The sequence below is a fragment of the Triturus cristatus genome, chromosome 6 (genome assembly GCF_964204655.1).
Source record: "Triturus cristatus chromosome 6, aTriCri1.1, whole genome shotgun sequence".
NCBI lineage: Eukaryota > Metazoa > Chordata > Amphibia > Caudata > Salamandridae > Triturus > Triturus cristatus.
Genome location: NC_140589.1, coordinates 786,865,835 through 786,881,102, shown reverse-complemented (window position 1 = coordinate 786,881,102; position 15,268 = coordinate 786,865,835). Strand labels below are relative to the sequence as shown.

The window sequence follows — 15,268 nt, the reverse complement described above, 5'->3', positions numbered from 1 at the left end:
AATTTTTCCTAAGGGACGCGATCAAGGCACTGTTTCGAGGTCGTGCTTTGAGTGCTATATGAAGTGCTTTTAAGGATTGTGTGCAAGAATGATGGAACCATCGGTTAGGTGGATCTTTAATTTTTGATATGGAACAGATCAGGGCCTTTTTGACTTCGCCAAGAAAGTCCACAATGTAGGGAATAATTAGTTTGGGCGAACTGTTGGGGTACAAGCATTTTATTACAAGCTCCTTACTGTTATTTATGATTAGTGGGACCAATTTAGTTTCGTCTATTTTTACTACATAGGATTGGTTTCCAGATTTTTTGTGTAGGCAAACAATTTCGTAAGCCCATTACCATCGTAGTATGGAGCATTGGGTGATTACCAAAATGGGAAGGTTTAGTTTCTACTTGTTCAATATTGCCCTGAAATGTCTCTGAGATTTTTACTTTGTCAAGTGTAGATTCATACTCATTCCGAAGAAAGGTGTGATCAAGATTGCCTGTATTAGGGTTGGCCTTATTGATAATTTTCAAGTTTCTAGCAATTAGCATTTAATTTTGGCTATTTCCATAATCATGATGTGTAAAGTGACGGACAGGATCCTCCAGCAGGTCCTCAAGGTCGCCAACCTTGTTCAAGTTGTACTTACATGGCTGAGCGTTAAAGTCTCCTACCCACAGGATATTTACACCTTTATTATAGGATGCTCTAGTGCTTTTGTGAATCTCTACATCTAGGTGAGCCACTACATCCTTCATTTGACCCCCGAAATTGTTGTTATAGAAATTTACTACTAACCTGTCCCCATTCTTGTTCCCCTCAATCAAATAAAGGTGGAAATGGGGGCTCGGGCGTTGGAAATTAATGATTCTCAAAGACAAAGTGTTGCGAGATCAAGGTCAATAGCCCCCACCTTGCTCTATCTGAAGTGGATTGTAATGCCTCCGTTTGGAATGAGTGGCACCCATCAATAAAAATAGGATCAGTCATCCACGTTTCTTGTATCCATAAAAGGTCCAACTTTTGCCATTGGACTAGCCAATCGGGGTTGGCTAGCTTTGACCCAATGCCTGATACATTCCAAGAGCCTAATTTTATAGTTGGTTCAGCCCCCCTTACTACATCCCCTCTAGCATAACAGTCTTTGGTTTTATTTAAGCCCTGGGTATTAGCCAGGATTTCCGGCTCCCGAATCTGGACCGCGGCCTTTACTAAAATTCCTTTCTTTTTTTTAACCGCCTTAACTATCAATCCACACAGCTATTGGCCTGACAGTCATGGCAGACAGTATTTAGAATTACTCAAAAAGCAACTCAATTTCTGTTTTTATCCACATTTTACAATAAATACAGACAAGAAAATAAATGTTCTCTGTCTGTATTTATCTGTAAAAACGGAAAACAGGGAGCCTTAATTATGATGTGGACTGCTACTGACCGTATGACTGTCCCCCCCTGAAGTTCACCAGCTAGGTCCAATGGACGAAGGGTTGTGGGAGTAGTGGAGATTGGGCTGGGGGTCGACACCCACTGTCAAGACCCTAGTATTTGGGAATGATGGCACTGCTACCTGTTCTCTTGGATCGGGAAAGACTCCACCTTGGCTGGAAATAGATGGCATGACCGAGCCTAATGTGCTTTTGTTAACAAAGGCGGCAAGTCTTTCCTCGATTCTCGTGATTCTATGAGTCAATGGAACAAGTAAGTCCTTAAGCATATTTTCCAGTCTCAACTAGTCTAATTCGGCATTTAAAGGCTGGGAGAGCTTCAAGTTGGGAGGGTGGGGCTTACTCCTCTCAATTTCTGTAGGCAGCCCTTTTTTGTTCGCTCTCAGATTTCTTATGGTTGGTTGATTTTCCTCTCTCCCACCCCTTTTCCTCTTGGCTGCCGGCTGTATGACTGGGTCCATCTGTGGAGGGGAATCAGATTCGAGTTCAGGGGAAGTTGCAAGAGAACTGCTTGCCTGGGTGAGAGGGGGTTCATAACTCGACCTGCACAGGGGGTCAGAGGGGGCTGCAAGTGTGGATTGGGATAGCTCAGGATCTCGCTTGCCCTCCTCCAGGGAGAGTCGACGCTCGGTCAGCTCCATCTCCTGAGAGAATACGTTTGCGGCCCTTGGCAGTTAGGCATCTAGGGGCACATGCATGATCGAAAATACCAGTTGCAAAGGTGCAGATTCGCACAATCTGCCCCTTTGCGACAGGTATATTTGCATTTGGGATGCATCAACCCAAATGCAATTTCGCAATTTAGGTAATCGCAAATTTAGCATTTGGGATGCATCAAGCCAAATGCGATTTTGCAATCTGGAATCACAAATTACCATCAATTTCAAGTTGATGGTAATTTGTGAAAACATTGAAAAATGCACAAAAGTGCATTTTTCACAGTGCCATGTTGCGCGCGCACACATCTCCTTGGGGCATGTGTGTGCTCAACATGTGAAACATGTGAAATTGACATGATCACATGTCAATTTCAGGCGTGCATCCGGGTGGCCTTTTGGCCCCCTTGCACCCTTGAAATTGCATGCGCAATTTGCGAGTACCGATTAGGTACTCGCAAATTGTGCATGCAATTCCCTTTCATTCCTATGGGCCTCTAGGCCCACCGGAATGAATGGGAAGCTATTCCTTAATTGCGAATCGCAATTTGCAATTTAGGAATCGCTAATATTTTAGCGAAAACCTACATGCATAGGCAATTGCGATTCCTTAATAATCGCAATTATGGAATCGCAATTGCCTACAATGATGCATGTGCCTCCTAAAGTGTTTACTATAGCCCCTCCTCCTTGATCATTAATGTTCTTCCTCTTAACAATTTCACACCGCACTCAACTGGCAGTCCAGCAGACCCTGGTCTTTTCCGAAGTCCTTTTCAAGGTTCACGTGTCAGAAGGGGGGCCCGGCCAGGGCACGTCCCCGCATGCGTCCTGCACAGCATGCTGACGTCGTGCTATTTAGAGCGTTTAGGAGGGCAAGGGGTGCTGGGATGTGGAGTCCCACAGTGGCACACCACATCGTGGCAAGGCTTTCTCCCCAGCGGTAGTGGGCTGTCCAGGAATCAGTCTGAGAATGGCAGTAGGCGAGCGGATTGATACCCCCATCACTAATGGATAGGATGGACACAGAGAACTAACTCTGATCTCTGTATTTGGGTACAGTTGCAATTGAGTCACTGCTACTGAAGTGCTGCTACACAGTAAAAAACAAATGATTAAGTGACATATGTCCAAACAGCAAGCTCGAGAAAAAACTTTCCATAAGCACACACTTAATTTAAATCCCTCCTTCTACCCAAAGGATAAAATTAATCTACTTACAACACTCCTACAATGAAGAAACAAGCGCCTGTACATCCCAATAAATTCCTGGAAGTCTATTCCTGAAGAAAGGAGAAATAGTCAAAGGATTATAAAATAGATACACTAAAGCCATGCCATGTTCGGAAAATTAATAATAGCCCAAAGTATGGATAATGTATCAACATTACCAACCTACCTAACTAATCTGGATGTTAAATCAACTGGTAGCATTTAAAATCATTTTCTTTGAGTCTCAGTATGTTGACATATATATATATATATATATATATATATACACGCTAAGTAAGATAAAAAAAAGTATGTTATGCAATCAAAGATGTGTCTTTACTTTGATACTGTAAAACCAATCACTAAAATTATTTTATTTACAAGTCTGCATAGTGCTAGAAAGTATAATATGGGATTGTTCCTGCAATCTCAAATAACGTTTGGAAATTAACAAATAACTGGTGTATCATAAGAGATTCTGCAACAATGAGACTTCCAACTTCACACTGTAAGTTAATGGTCACTAAGAAGCTGCCAGAAGGTTCCTGCCTTTACTGGTGTGCCCTCTAATGATATATTTGCTTGAGAGTACAATAGTAGTTAATGAGGAGCACAACAGCCCTGTCATTTAATATATCTGATGCAGAGGTTGATGGGAAATGTAAATATTCTAGAGGCCTCAACCCTAGTGGACTGACTGATCAGTTAATCATACAATTTGTGCACCAGTACAATTTTTTACCCAAACTGCAGAAATTAGACAGATTATGAAACATGCAAACAAAGCAACACAGGTTTAATTTGCTATTTGATTACTATAAATTGTTGCTGCATAGTTGCTTCATGCAACAAGCCGAGAAGGGTAGCAGAAAACCTGAAGCCACCTAACAGACCTTTAAATATTGGTAAGAGAGGATATACAAAGCTCGAAATGGCTCACAATTGTGTAGTACAAACCTAAAAAAGTCTCTATACATTGCCTGCAATGTTCTCAGCGCTCATGTTGCAGGTTATTAGTCTTGTGATACTGACTTGCCATCACTACTCCCCATCATGTATGGCCAGCAGACCTCAGTTTTTCCTGAATGCTTCTAAGTATAAAACATTGCTCAATAGAGTAAGAATTCATGTATACAAAACAGAACGAAGAAGGAAACCACTGAAACCAACGTATTTAATTGCTCAAGCATCATATATATACATATATGTGTATATATATATATATTCACTTAAAAAACCATAGGTTTCACACATGTTATAGTTAGCTGGACATTTCCCTCGTAAAAAACCAACGAAATTCCCCCGTTATAGTTAGTGCAGGCAACTATAAATCACGCGACCGCAATCCTCTGCTGATGACGTCAGATATGACATCACTGATGACATATGTGTCTTTCTGAAAATAAATATTTGTAATATATGTATAGCTAAAGATTAATGGAAGAAGACATGGGTAAATAGGTGTCTAAATACAGTGATGTAATATCTGACATCATCAGCAGAGGATTGCGGTCGCGTGAGTTATAGTTGCCTGCACTAACTATAACGGGGGAATTTCATTGTTTTTTTTACGAGGGAAATGTCCAGCTAACTATAACATGTGTGAAACCTATGGTTTTTTAAGTGAATTTGCAAGGTTTTTTAAATGCTAATTCCTAACTATAACGTGTGTGAAACCTATGGTTTTTTAAGTGAATTTGTACGGTTTTTTAAATGCTAAGTTATGTATTTATTAATATTTATTTTTTTTCAGGTTTTTCACTGTGCGTGCTCCGTGCGCGCAAGGTTCGCGCACCGTGCACGCACTGTGTGCGTTCGGTGCGCTTCGCGCACCGAACGCCCTCGATGCGTTGTGCGTGCCGTGCGCGTACGGTGCGCGCACCTCGCGGTTTTACGAAAAAATAAAAAATAGTTTTTTTCGCCCTGGGGGGTCCTTCAGTGACCCCCCTGACAAAGGCTAGGGGGTCAGGAACTGTCCACCCTGCCCCCTTTTCACGTTCTCCACCTTTGTTTTTCACTGCCTCAGACTGCGAGAGACAAAATGGCGGCCAACACTTCCTGATTTCGACCGATTAGAATGTTTACTGACATCTAACAACCAATCAGAATTGCGCTCGCGCACGGCAGTGTGCGCGTACGGTATGCTTATAGATATATATGTACTTTTAACTGCAATTTTCTCAGGAACTACTGAACAGATTGACTCTAGATATCCAAAAGGCACATCCCTGACTTGAGGACTACCTCTATGCCAAATTTCAAGTAATTCTGTTCAGCCGTTCGGGCTGTACCTTGGACTAAATGTCCCTATGGAAAAATGCATGGGGAAAACGCGTTTTGGGACCCCCCTTTTTTCTCAGCCCCCGCTCGACGAATCCCCCGAGACTTTCAAGGTAGGAGCGGAGCGCCCCACCTGTTTTGAAAATTTCGCGAGGATTCATCAATCGGCGCCAAAGTTATTCCAAATAGAATGTTGCGGATTTCCTATGGAAACACGGTCCTAACTATAACTATCTACTGGCGACCACCAGTAGATAATATATATATATATATATATTAAATTGTTAAAATTGTTGTTACAAGTATCTTGGAATTTAAAATGTTTGCGAAAAATGTGTTTGTTAACATACAAATGTATGTAATCTTGTAAAATAACTATTCACACATTTTATAAAAAAATGGAAACAATGGGATACTTGAACTTGTGTATCTTGCACATCTCCCTTAACGGGCCAAGATGGCAAATCTTTCCAGTCTTTTTTATTAGTTCGAAGCTTACCAGACAGCACAGCTGTCTGGTTTCCTAAAGACATCTTGGGGACATTCCCTTGGAATGTATCCCACAAGTTGCTTACCATTGCTTTTGTGGTTTGTAACTCACATTTGCTTGCTTTCTATTTGCTGGCTATATTTGTTTAAGCTGTCCAGCACGTCTCAGTCCCACCCGCGGAGCATCCCTTATATACTGTATCCTTCCGAGAGCTCTCCTTCTGTAAACAGGCCTTTAGATCTCATTCTTATTTTGTCACATTTGAATGTGGATTCAAAGACAGAGGTAAAATGATAGGCTCTGTCTTCTGAAGAAGCTTGGTGTTTACTTTTCTTGCTCTGAGTTCGAAGGGAAAATTATGTGACAGTCTTGCTGTGAAAGAAAGGCTTTTTTTCTAGCACACAACAAAATTGAAATGTCAGTAAATAAACTGTGAAGATATTTCGGAATATATCACAATTAGGAAATCACAAATGGAGCACGTTTTTCGTAATTGTGAAGAGTGGTGAAAATATATATTTTAATACGACCAAAACAAATCAATACACTAGGTGATGACATTTCCACACATTGTTTGTGCGCTGTATACGTTTATCAGTAAATCTGTATGTCTGTGCAAATGTAGTGGTTCATCACACCATGCACATTGCATTTTACGTAACTCCACTCTACTCTACACCACTTCATGCCACTGCACTCTACCATGCACCAATCCACTCTGCTCCACACCTCTGTACTCTACTGGGCACTACTCTATTTTATCCACTGCACTCTACACCACTCTGCTCTGCACTCTATGCCACTTCACTCCACGCCTCTGTGCTCTACTGGGCACCAATCTACTTCATGCCAATGCATTCTGTTCCACTCTGCTCTATGCCACTATACTCTGCAACACTGCACACTATGTCATTACAATCTATGCCAAAGGCACTCTACTCTGTGCCAATTTACTCCACATCACTGTACTCGACGCCAATCTACGGCACTTCACTCTACTCTGAAACAATTTACTCTACGACACTCCACTGCAATCTAAGCTACTGCAATCTACGCTGCGCTACTCCACACCACTGCAGTCTACAACACTCTAAACCACTGCACTCTACCCTGAACCACTCCACGTCGCTTCACTTTACTCTAAAACAAGCCACTGCACTCTACGCCACTCTATTGGAGTCTGTGCCTCTGCAAACTACTCTACTCCACTGTGCTCTATGCCACTCTGTTATACTCTGCACCTCTCTACACTACGCCACTGCACTCCATGACACTCTACTCTGCAAACTGCACTCTCCACCACTGAACTCTATGCTGCACCACTGCACTCTACACCACTCTACTGCACTGTACAACAATGCACTCTACAGCACTACACTCTATGCCACTTCTCTCTACATCACTCCACTCTTCTCTGCAGCAACCAACTCTACGCCACTGCACTATACTCTACACCATCGCACTCTACTCCACTGTACTAAATGCCACCCTAGTCTCCTCTAACCACTGCATGCTACGACTCTACGATACACGCCACTCTACGACACAAACAACTCTATGACACTCTCCTCTATGCCACAAACGTTTAGCCATGCTGAACAGCAGCCACACTAGTGTACAACATGGCTAAAACACATTTGCAAAGCCAATAGCTTTTGAATAGGTGAAACCTATTGGCTTTGCCAATGCTTGTTTATAATACTGATCCAAGAGAGAGGGTGGAGGGATGGGGACAGCTATTGCGGGGAAACCAGAAAGAAAATAGGTGCCTCAATATCAGCACACGCGGCGTACGGACACTTATTAAATTGACCTGTGCATGGTCCATGCTACACAGGGAGGAAGAATGACAATGAAGGAAACAAATCATAAGCAACGAGCGGGCTCCAAGCCCTTTATTGTAAACCCTACCCCTAGCAAGTGCAGCGCATGAGCTGTGCACGCAAGACTTATAAAGTAGGGTGGGACTATGGTATGTACCTGAAATTACATGTTTTGCACGTTAAGATAGTGTCAATTTGGTACACTTACCATTGTTGAAATCTTTATCTGCTGCCTTGAATTCATCATTGACGTACCTCTCAAGCATATTCCTGGAAAGGAAAACAAGACAATTACTCTTTTTCCAATCAAACCAATCAGTTGTTAAGAATCATTCTAAAAATGCATAAGCTTGTAATACTTTTCCACTAACAGGCAGGACCCTCAAGCATTTTGTAGCAACATAAAGTAATTCATTGAGGAACTGGACACCCTCATCGCTCACTACCCCGCCCACAGAAACACAGGGAGGTTTAGAGACTGGCAAGTGAATGTGGAAAAAATACTCACTGTAGGACTATTGTTAATAAGCAACTTTGTGTTCTCCAGCAACAGATTTTCCTAAAATAATATGTGAAAAACAGGCAACCGAATATTAGCCCACCAATTGAGGAGGATACACTTGATGAAGTCCCACTAATATACATATATGGTGCCTTTCTACGCTAAGTACTACTGCGCTAACTTGTAAAATCTAGGAACATACCTCTCGAATGATGGCAGAGGAAACGTGTTGAAACCCAAACTGAACAGTGCTAGGACATTATCAGATATGAGGCCATACTTCACCGAAATCAGTCAAACTTTGGAAGGCATACATTTAGCAGTGTAAAATTCAATTTTAATATCTACCGAGGAATTCATAAATGGTTTCTTCAAATTTTCACTCCTTTTTTCATGTAAGACTAAGTAAGTAAGTGCAGAGATACCCCTCGGGGTGATTCAGCGCTATATAAAATCATAAAAATAAAAATAAATAAAATAGTGAGAACTTGCTAAATTTCCCATGATCAATGTGTTCTCACTATTCTAAAACAACCTTATTTCCCCAAATATACTGTGTAACTATCTGAATTGGGAGAAATGTATCCTGGGGAGATTCAGTGCAGACTATTAAGAAGCACTTACAAATGTTACATAAACATAGGACAGATTTTAATCTTGGGTTAGAGCAGTGCATTGTAAATGCTAATGTTATCATGCTCACAATATAATTAGCGAACATGCTTTACAGAAAAACCGATAAACTATCACAAAGGGGAGGGCTCACTTGGATCTTCATGTCAAGCAGAGAGCTGAAAAGTGGGCCCTATTTCTGTTACACAAAACGTTTTTCACAAATGTGATCAAGGCTTTAGTTGCAATCCTGAAATGCTAGTAAAATGATGTGGCATAAATAACCATTTTTGTTTGGAATGCACAGAATAGTAGGGATGAACTTGTATCAATTATTTTAACAAAAGTTGTTGATACAGTGTTTTTGGGGTTAAGCTATTTAGATTTATAATTTAAATTGTGGAGGAGAAGATTACACTTGGAGAAGCTAATATAATATTAAAATATTAGAGACAAGATCACAGCAAGGGAAATGCTAACGTAATAACCATTCCTATAGCTAGCACATTTAATATGACAAATGAAAGGCTCTCAATCTGCACTGTGTAGAGAAACTGTGCAAATAACCTATGCAAAATGCAAAGATACTTAGAATAATCAATCAAATAAATTGTTGTGATAAAGTGCAGGGCCCTTTTAAGTAGATTTCTGCTTGAATGCAAGAGGTACAGTAAGGGCTATGCATGGCTTGTGAAGAAACTGTTCTATCTGACTGCAGACTTTTAAATGTGTTAGATCGAGTAAGTACAACAAGACCACCATCACTCTTTTATATTCACAAAGTACTGTGGATTTGCCTAGCATTGGAAACTGTGGAAATAAATCTGCCTTTTGAAAATGTTGTTAAATCTAGTTTATACATGGATATCACTTTGGAAACAATCCTGGCTGGATGTTAAGTGCTAGCTCCCCCTAAAAGTGGGTTTGAGCATTGGTCTAAATGGAAACACTAGATTGATGTGTGAACAAATGTCCCTCAAATCCCTTATGTTGATGCATTCCTCTGGATGGGATCAGCTTTGGAATAGACTATTAGAATAAGCTAGTTTCTAGGCAACACTTCAATGCAGGGGTGATCAGCCTACGTACTGCCTGTCCTCTACTTATAGACCATAGGAAGCAAAATGCAGCTCTGATAATGTTAATGCCAACCTATCAAGATGAGGATGGAATTAACATCTAACAAGTGTAACTAGTGCACTGCAGAAGTAAACCAGTTGGGATAAGAAAAGTTAGTATGTTCACAATCCAAATATAAAAATAAGGCGGGTGTGGCCCTACGGCCTCCCTTGCAGCCCAAGGGACCGCCACCTCCCAGGGCAGTAACTTAATTATATGCGGGGTAGACTCGCAGTTCCCCAGCTGCTCCGGGGACCGCCACCTCCCCGGGGATAAAATAAATAATAATGCATGGGGGGCTCCGGCCCTCCCTTGCAGCTGTGGGGACTGCCACCTCCCCAGAGCACAAATAGAATAATGAAGGGGGTCCGTTGCAGAACCCCGGGGGCCACCACCTCCCAGTCAGTTACTTAACAAAGGAGAGCCACACACCCCCTCTCATGAAGCTCTATATGGCCCTGGGGACCACCAGGCTGGGGGATGAAGTCCCCTTGGCTACTGAAGGTCCTTGGGGGCCAACAGGACCTCCTGTTAACTCCAGTAAGCCCCACACAGTGGGATTGCTGAGAAGTGGTCAGAGGCCAAGCCCCCTTTCTCCACCACTCTGCAAACGCGCCTATCAACACAATGCTGGTGGGGGGGATGAGGTCCCCCTGTCTCCTGAGGGCCTCAGGATTAAGTAGACATCTTACCCCAATGAGTAGTCCGCCAGGATGCACGTTTGCAGAGTGGTGAAGAAAGGGGGCATGGCCTCTGACGACCTCTCAGCAATGTACCTGTGTGGGCCTTACTGTAAGTAAAAGGAGGGGTGGTTGGCCCCCAAGGAACCTCAAGACCCAAGGGGACTTCACCCCCCAACTAATAGTGTGCCAGGAGGTGCATCTGGAGAGTGTTGGAGAAAGGGGGCGTGGCCACCAAAAACCTCTCAGCAAATCCACTGGGTGGGACTTGCTGGTGGTAATAGATGGGGTAAGGTGGCCCCCAAGGCCCCTCAATACCCACGGGAACGTCATCCCCCTACTAGTAGTGCGCCAGGAGGTGCATATGCAGAGTGGTGGAGAAAGGGGACGTGGCCTCCTATCAGGTCTCAGCAATCCTGCTGAGAGGGACTTACTGGAGGTAACACGAGGGGTAGTTCGCCCCAAAGAAGTCCTTTGGGGCCAACTAGCCCTCCAATTATCTCCAACAATCCCCACACAGCGGGATTGCTAAGAGGTCTTCGGAGGCCATGCCCCCTTTCTCAACCACTCTGCAAACGCAGCTCGTGGTGCAATACTGGCTGGGGGATGAAGTCCACTTTATTCCCGAGAGACCTTGGGGAGCCATAGAAATTCACTGAAAAAAACAGAAGTTACAGGGACGTTATAGTTAGGAAATGGAATTTAAAAAAAACTTTGAAATTCACTAAAAAAAACAAAGCTTACGGAGATGTTATAGTTAAGCTCAGGTTTTACTTGTACAAAACCAGAGCAATTCAGCAGTTATAGTTAGCTGAGCTAACTATAACTCACACCCTCGCAATGCATTGCTTATGACCTCACATATTACATCACTCATGACATGGTCAGTGACATCACTGATCTCACTGATGACATCATACAGTGACTGTCAGTGTTTTTAAAAACGTTTATGAGTGATATATATATACACACACACATACACCAAGGTGTATTGGTGAATCAGTGGGGTGTATAAGTGTCTGATTGGATGAATCAGTGGGTGCGTGACTAACTGTATAAATGAGTGATTAGGTGTCTTAGAGAATGTACGGGTGAGTGACTGGTTGTGTGAATGTCTGTATCTGTCTTTCAGTTGATGTCTAAGTGGTAGTGGTTGTATGGGTGTGTGAGTGGGTTGTATGGGTGAGTGATTGGGTGAGTGATTAGTAGTCTGAATACCTCATGGGTGTCTGTATGGGTGGGTGAGGGTGTGTGTGACTGCCTGTATGGATGAGTGAGTAGGTGTGTCAGTAGCTTACCAGGGAGCGAATGGTTTACGGCAACCACTTTACATGACAATCCTGACCCCTCGGGGATCGTGCAAACAGATCAGAACTTTTTACTCAGTCACTCGTGCTTACTCGTGCTCAGAGAAATATACAGAATACACAGTGGGACATTTTCAATATATTTATTGAACCAACGTTATTCTTGTATAGAATACATATGCTGCGATAATCAGTAGACAGAAGCAGATGAAAGTGATTACAAGCACAACAAGACTAAATAGTAGATACAGTTCTACCATGGTTCTAAAACAGTGTATATATGCAGGCATATAAACAAGGCAGTAATCAGGCGTACTCCTACTATGCTAACCCTACTTTAGGTGTACTTTCCAGTGTGTAGGTGTACAGCCAAGAATCTCCCCAAGGAACGATCGAACCCCATTACCTGGCGGTAGAGAATGAAGGACCCTGTCTTGGTCAAGAACTGGTCACCCCTCCAGAGATGTCCGATCGCTGTGTGGTGAAGTCTCAGCATGCAGGGCCCTTTGCGTCAGCTTAAGTGCATTGTCTGCTAATCTAATGGGATGCTCATTATTTATAACAGAAAGCAGCCTTGCGTGGTACGTTATAGATTAGTGATGTTATGGATATGTAGATAGCCCTGTCGCCCCGTGGATGAAGATAGAATGACCTTTGTACATAGTGTGCAAAGAGGCCTTGAACATGATGTTCGAGGCATCGGAATGTTGTGCGAAGCTAGATGTGTAAACAAAGTATTTCAGAAAAACTGATCAACATTGTGGTGCATGCAAATATGTGCAAAAGTTCACATGTAAGAAATGAGCAGCTTCGCTACACGGGCCTAACCAGGGAACATAACAGTATGGGTGAGTCTGTGCTTATGTCAGTGACTGTATAGGGGTGTGAGTACGTGTTATTATCTGTGTGAGTGTTTGTAACTGTATGGGTAAGTGGCTGTGTGACTGACTGTATGGGTGAGTGAGTAGGTGTGTGAGTAACTATGGGTGACCGACTCAGTGCTTGAGTGGCTGTATGTGCGTATGAGTGGCTATGTCAGTGGCTGTATTACTGAGTGAGTGGCTGGGTGGGTATGTGAGTGGATGTATGGGCGAGTGAGTGGATGTGTGTGTTGATCTATGAATCAGTGAATAGCTGTGTAAGTACTGGTACGAGTGTATGAGTGGGTTTGAGAATAGTAGTGTGGAAGTTGGAGTGGGTGTATGAAAGGTTATATGGAGGTGTGGGTGGGTTCATCAGATTCTGTGGATGATGTCATCAGTGATGTCATTTGATATGTGAGGTTATAAGCAGTGCATTGCGGGGATGCGAGTTCTAGTTAGCTCAGCTAACTAGAACTGCTGAATTTCTCTGGCTTTGTACAAGTGAACCACAACGTCTCTGTAACCTTTGGTTTTTATCAGTGATTGAGAATTATATAAATATAATGTTACTTACCCTGTAAGCATCTGTTTGTGGCATGTAGTGCTGTAAATTCACATGCTAGCAAAAGTCTGCCATCTAGTGCTGGCTCAGAAGTGTGCAACAGTTTTTTCTTCGAAGAAGTCTTTTGAGTCACGAGTTATAGTGACTCCTCTTTTTCAGTGCAGCGCGCATGTCCATCAATTCCATTGTTAGATTGTTTTCCATTTGGCGGGTGAGGATAGAGTGAAAGGATAGTGTATCCTATGTAGAGGACCATGTAATAATGCGATAAATAATGTATACAAATGCAATAAACACAAGTCACCGTTCTTTATTAGAAACAGATAAACCCCTCTGTTGATATTTGGTATGCCCTTTTATTAAGTTCCTCTGGGAGATGTTGTAAACCTACTTCCATTTCGTCCCAGTGTGCCCTATCATATCTTGATAATGGGCCTATTGAATTAGCAATCCTCCAATGATTAGATCATTGAGCTGCCACCATTTTTCCTGCCGCATCTATACGTTTGCTCTCTTTGTATGTGGGTGGAGCTTCACCAGTTGCCTGGGATTTTGCTCTTTTGCAAGCAGTAGCCACAACCAAATAGTCTGGTGCAAGTTGACTCCTAATGTAAATAGGGTCTGCTGGAGAGGGCTTATATTTTTTTTATCAACCTCTAGTAATGATAATGCTAGATGTGACAGGGTTATTGAATATTATCAGTAGTATGCCTATGCATTCCTTTTAACATAGGGAGATACTGTGTCGATTTTGGTGTTGAAGAAAGATTCTCAAATAAAAAATCATCCTCTATTTCCTCAGTATGTAATGGTACCTTACATAAATTAGCTGCCCTACTGATAAGGTCATGATATGTAGTGGTATAATCTGGTGGAGAGGGTTTAGGTGTATAAAGATCGGGATCTGCATTATCTAGTGGATCTGTATCAATTGTATCTCAGTCCTCCTGTGTGGTATTGACTGTTGATCATCATCCCTCCCATCTCCATCCCCTGTAAAATAATGAAATGATTCTTGTGGTGACTGTATGTGCTCATAAACTGGAGAGTGTGGTTGTGATGGCGTGTGTTCATGTTGTAGTGAAGGAGAACTAAAGCGAAGTGTACTAGTGGCTTTATCCTGTTTATCCAAAATGTTCCTTGTAATTGTAGGAATGTCTATTGCCTCTTGAAAAGCTAGTTGTTTTTTAGCAGGTTGTGCATTATCTTGAGGGGATCTGGTGAGTATTCTTCCTGTATCAGGTTGCATTACTAAGTGTTTTTTCCAAGCACATTAAGGAAAGAACAAATCAGACCTACAAGCAATGTCACAGATCTAATCAACAAAGGAAGCCTATCTATTTTATTTCTACGTATTATGTTTTTGGAGCACAGCATGAATCAAGACACACCTGTACACCTAATTTTTAAAAACCTACTAAATCAGAAAGTATTTAACATTTCACATTAAGAATATGTCACATCTTGAGTATTGCCATTAAATATGTAAATATTAAAAAATCTCCATGCTTCAGCAGGGCCTCAAAACAATTTTGAGTCTGAAAAGAAGCAACATTGTAGCAACATTTTCTATTTTACCTTTATTTTAAGGGAACTCATTAAAATAAACAACTTACCAGAAAATAAAAATGGGTTTAAAAAGATATAGAGCTTCATTCTCCCCGATTTGGATAGCAACCATGCACAAAGCTCTAGTCCTGGGAGTCGATTACAGAAAGTGCCTTAAA

General features: G+C 42.1%; 1 protein-coding gene across 7 annotated transcripts in view; it reads right to left on the bottom strand.

The window, feature by feature from the left end:
* The window catches only part of CEP43 (centrosomal protein 43), a 252,623-nt gene that overhangs the window by 131,161 nt on the left and 106,194 nt on the right, over positions 1 to 15,268 (bottom strand). For all 7 annotated transcript variants that reach the window (XM_085611361.1, XM_085611359.1, XM_085611360.1 and 4 more), the window contains 2 exons: positions 8,105 to 8,166; positions 3,313 to 3,374 (listed from right to left, as the gene is read on the bottom strand). In XM_085611361.1, coding sequence (XP_085467487.1) covers positions 3,313 to 3,374; positions 8,105 to 8,166 — 124 coding nt within the window. The remainder of the gene's footprint in view (positions 1 to 3,312; positions 3,375 to 8,104; positions 8,167 to 15,268) is intronic.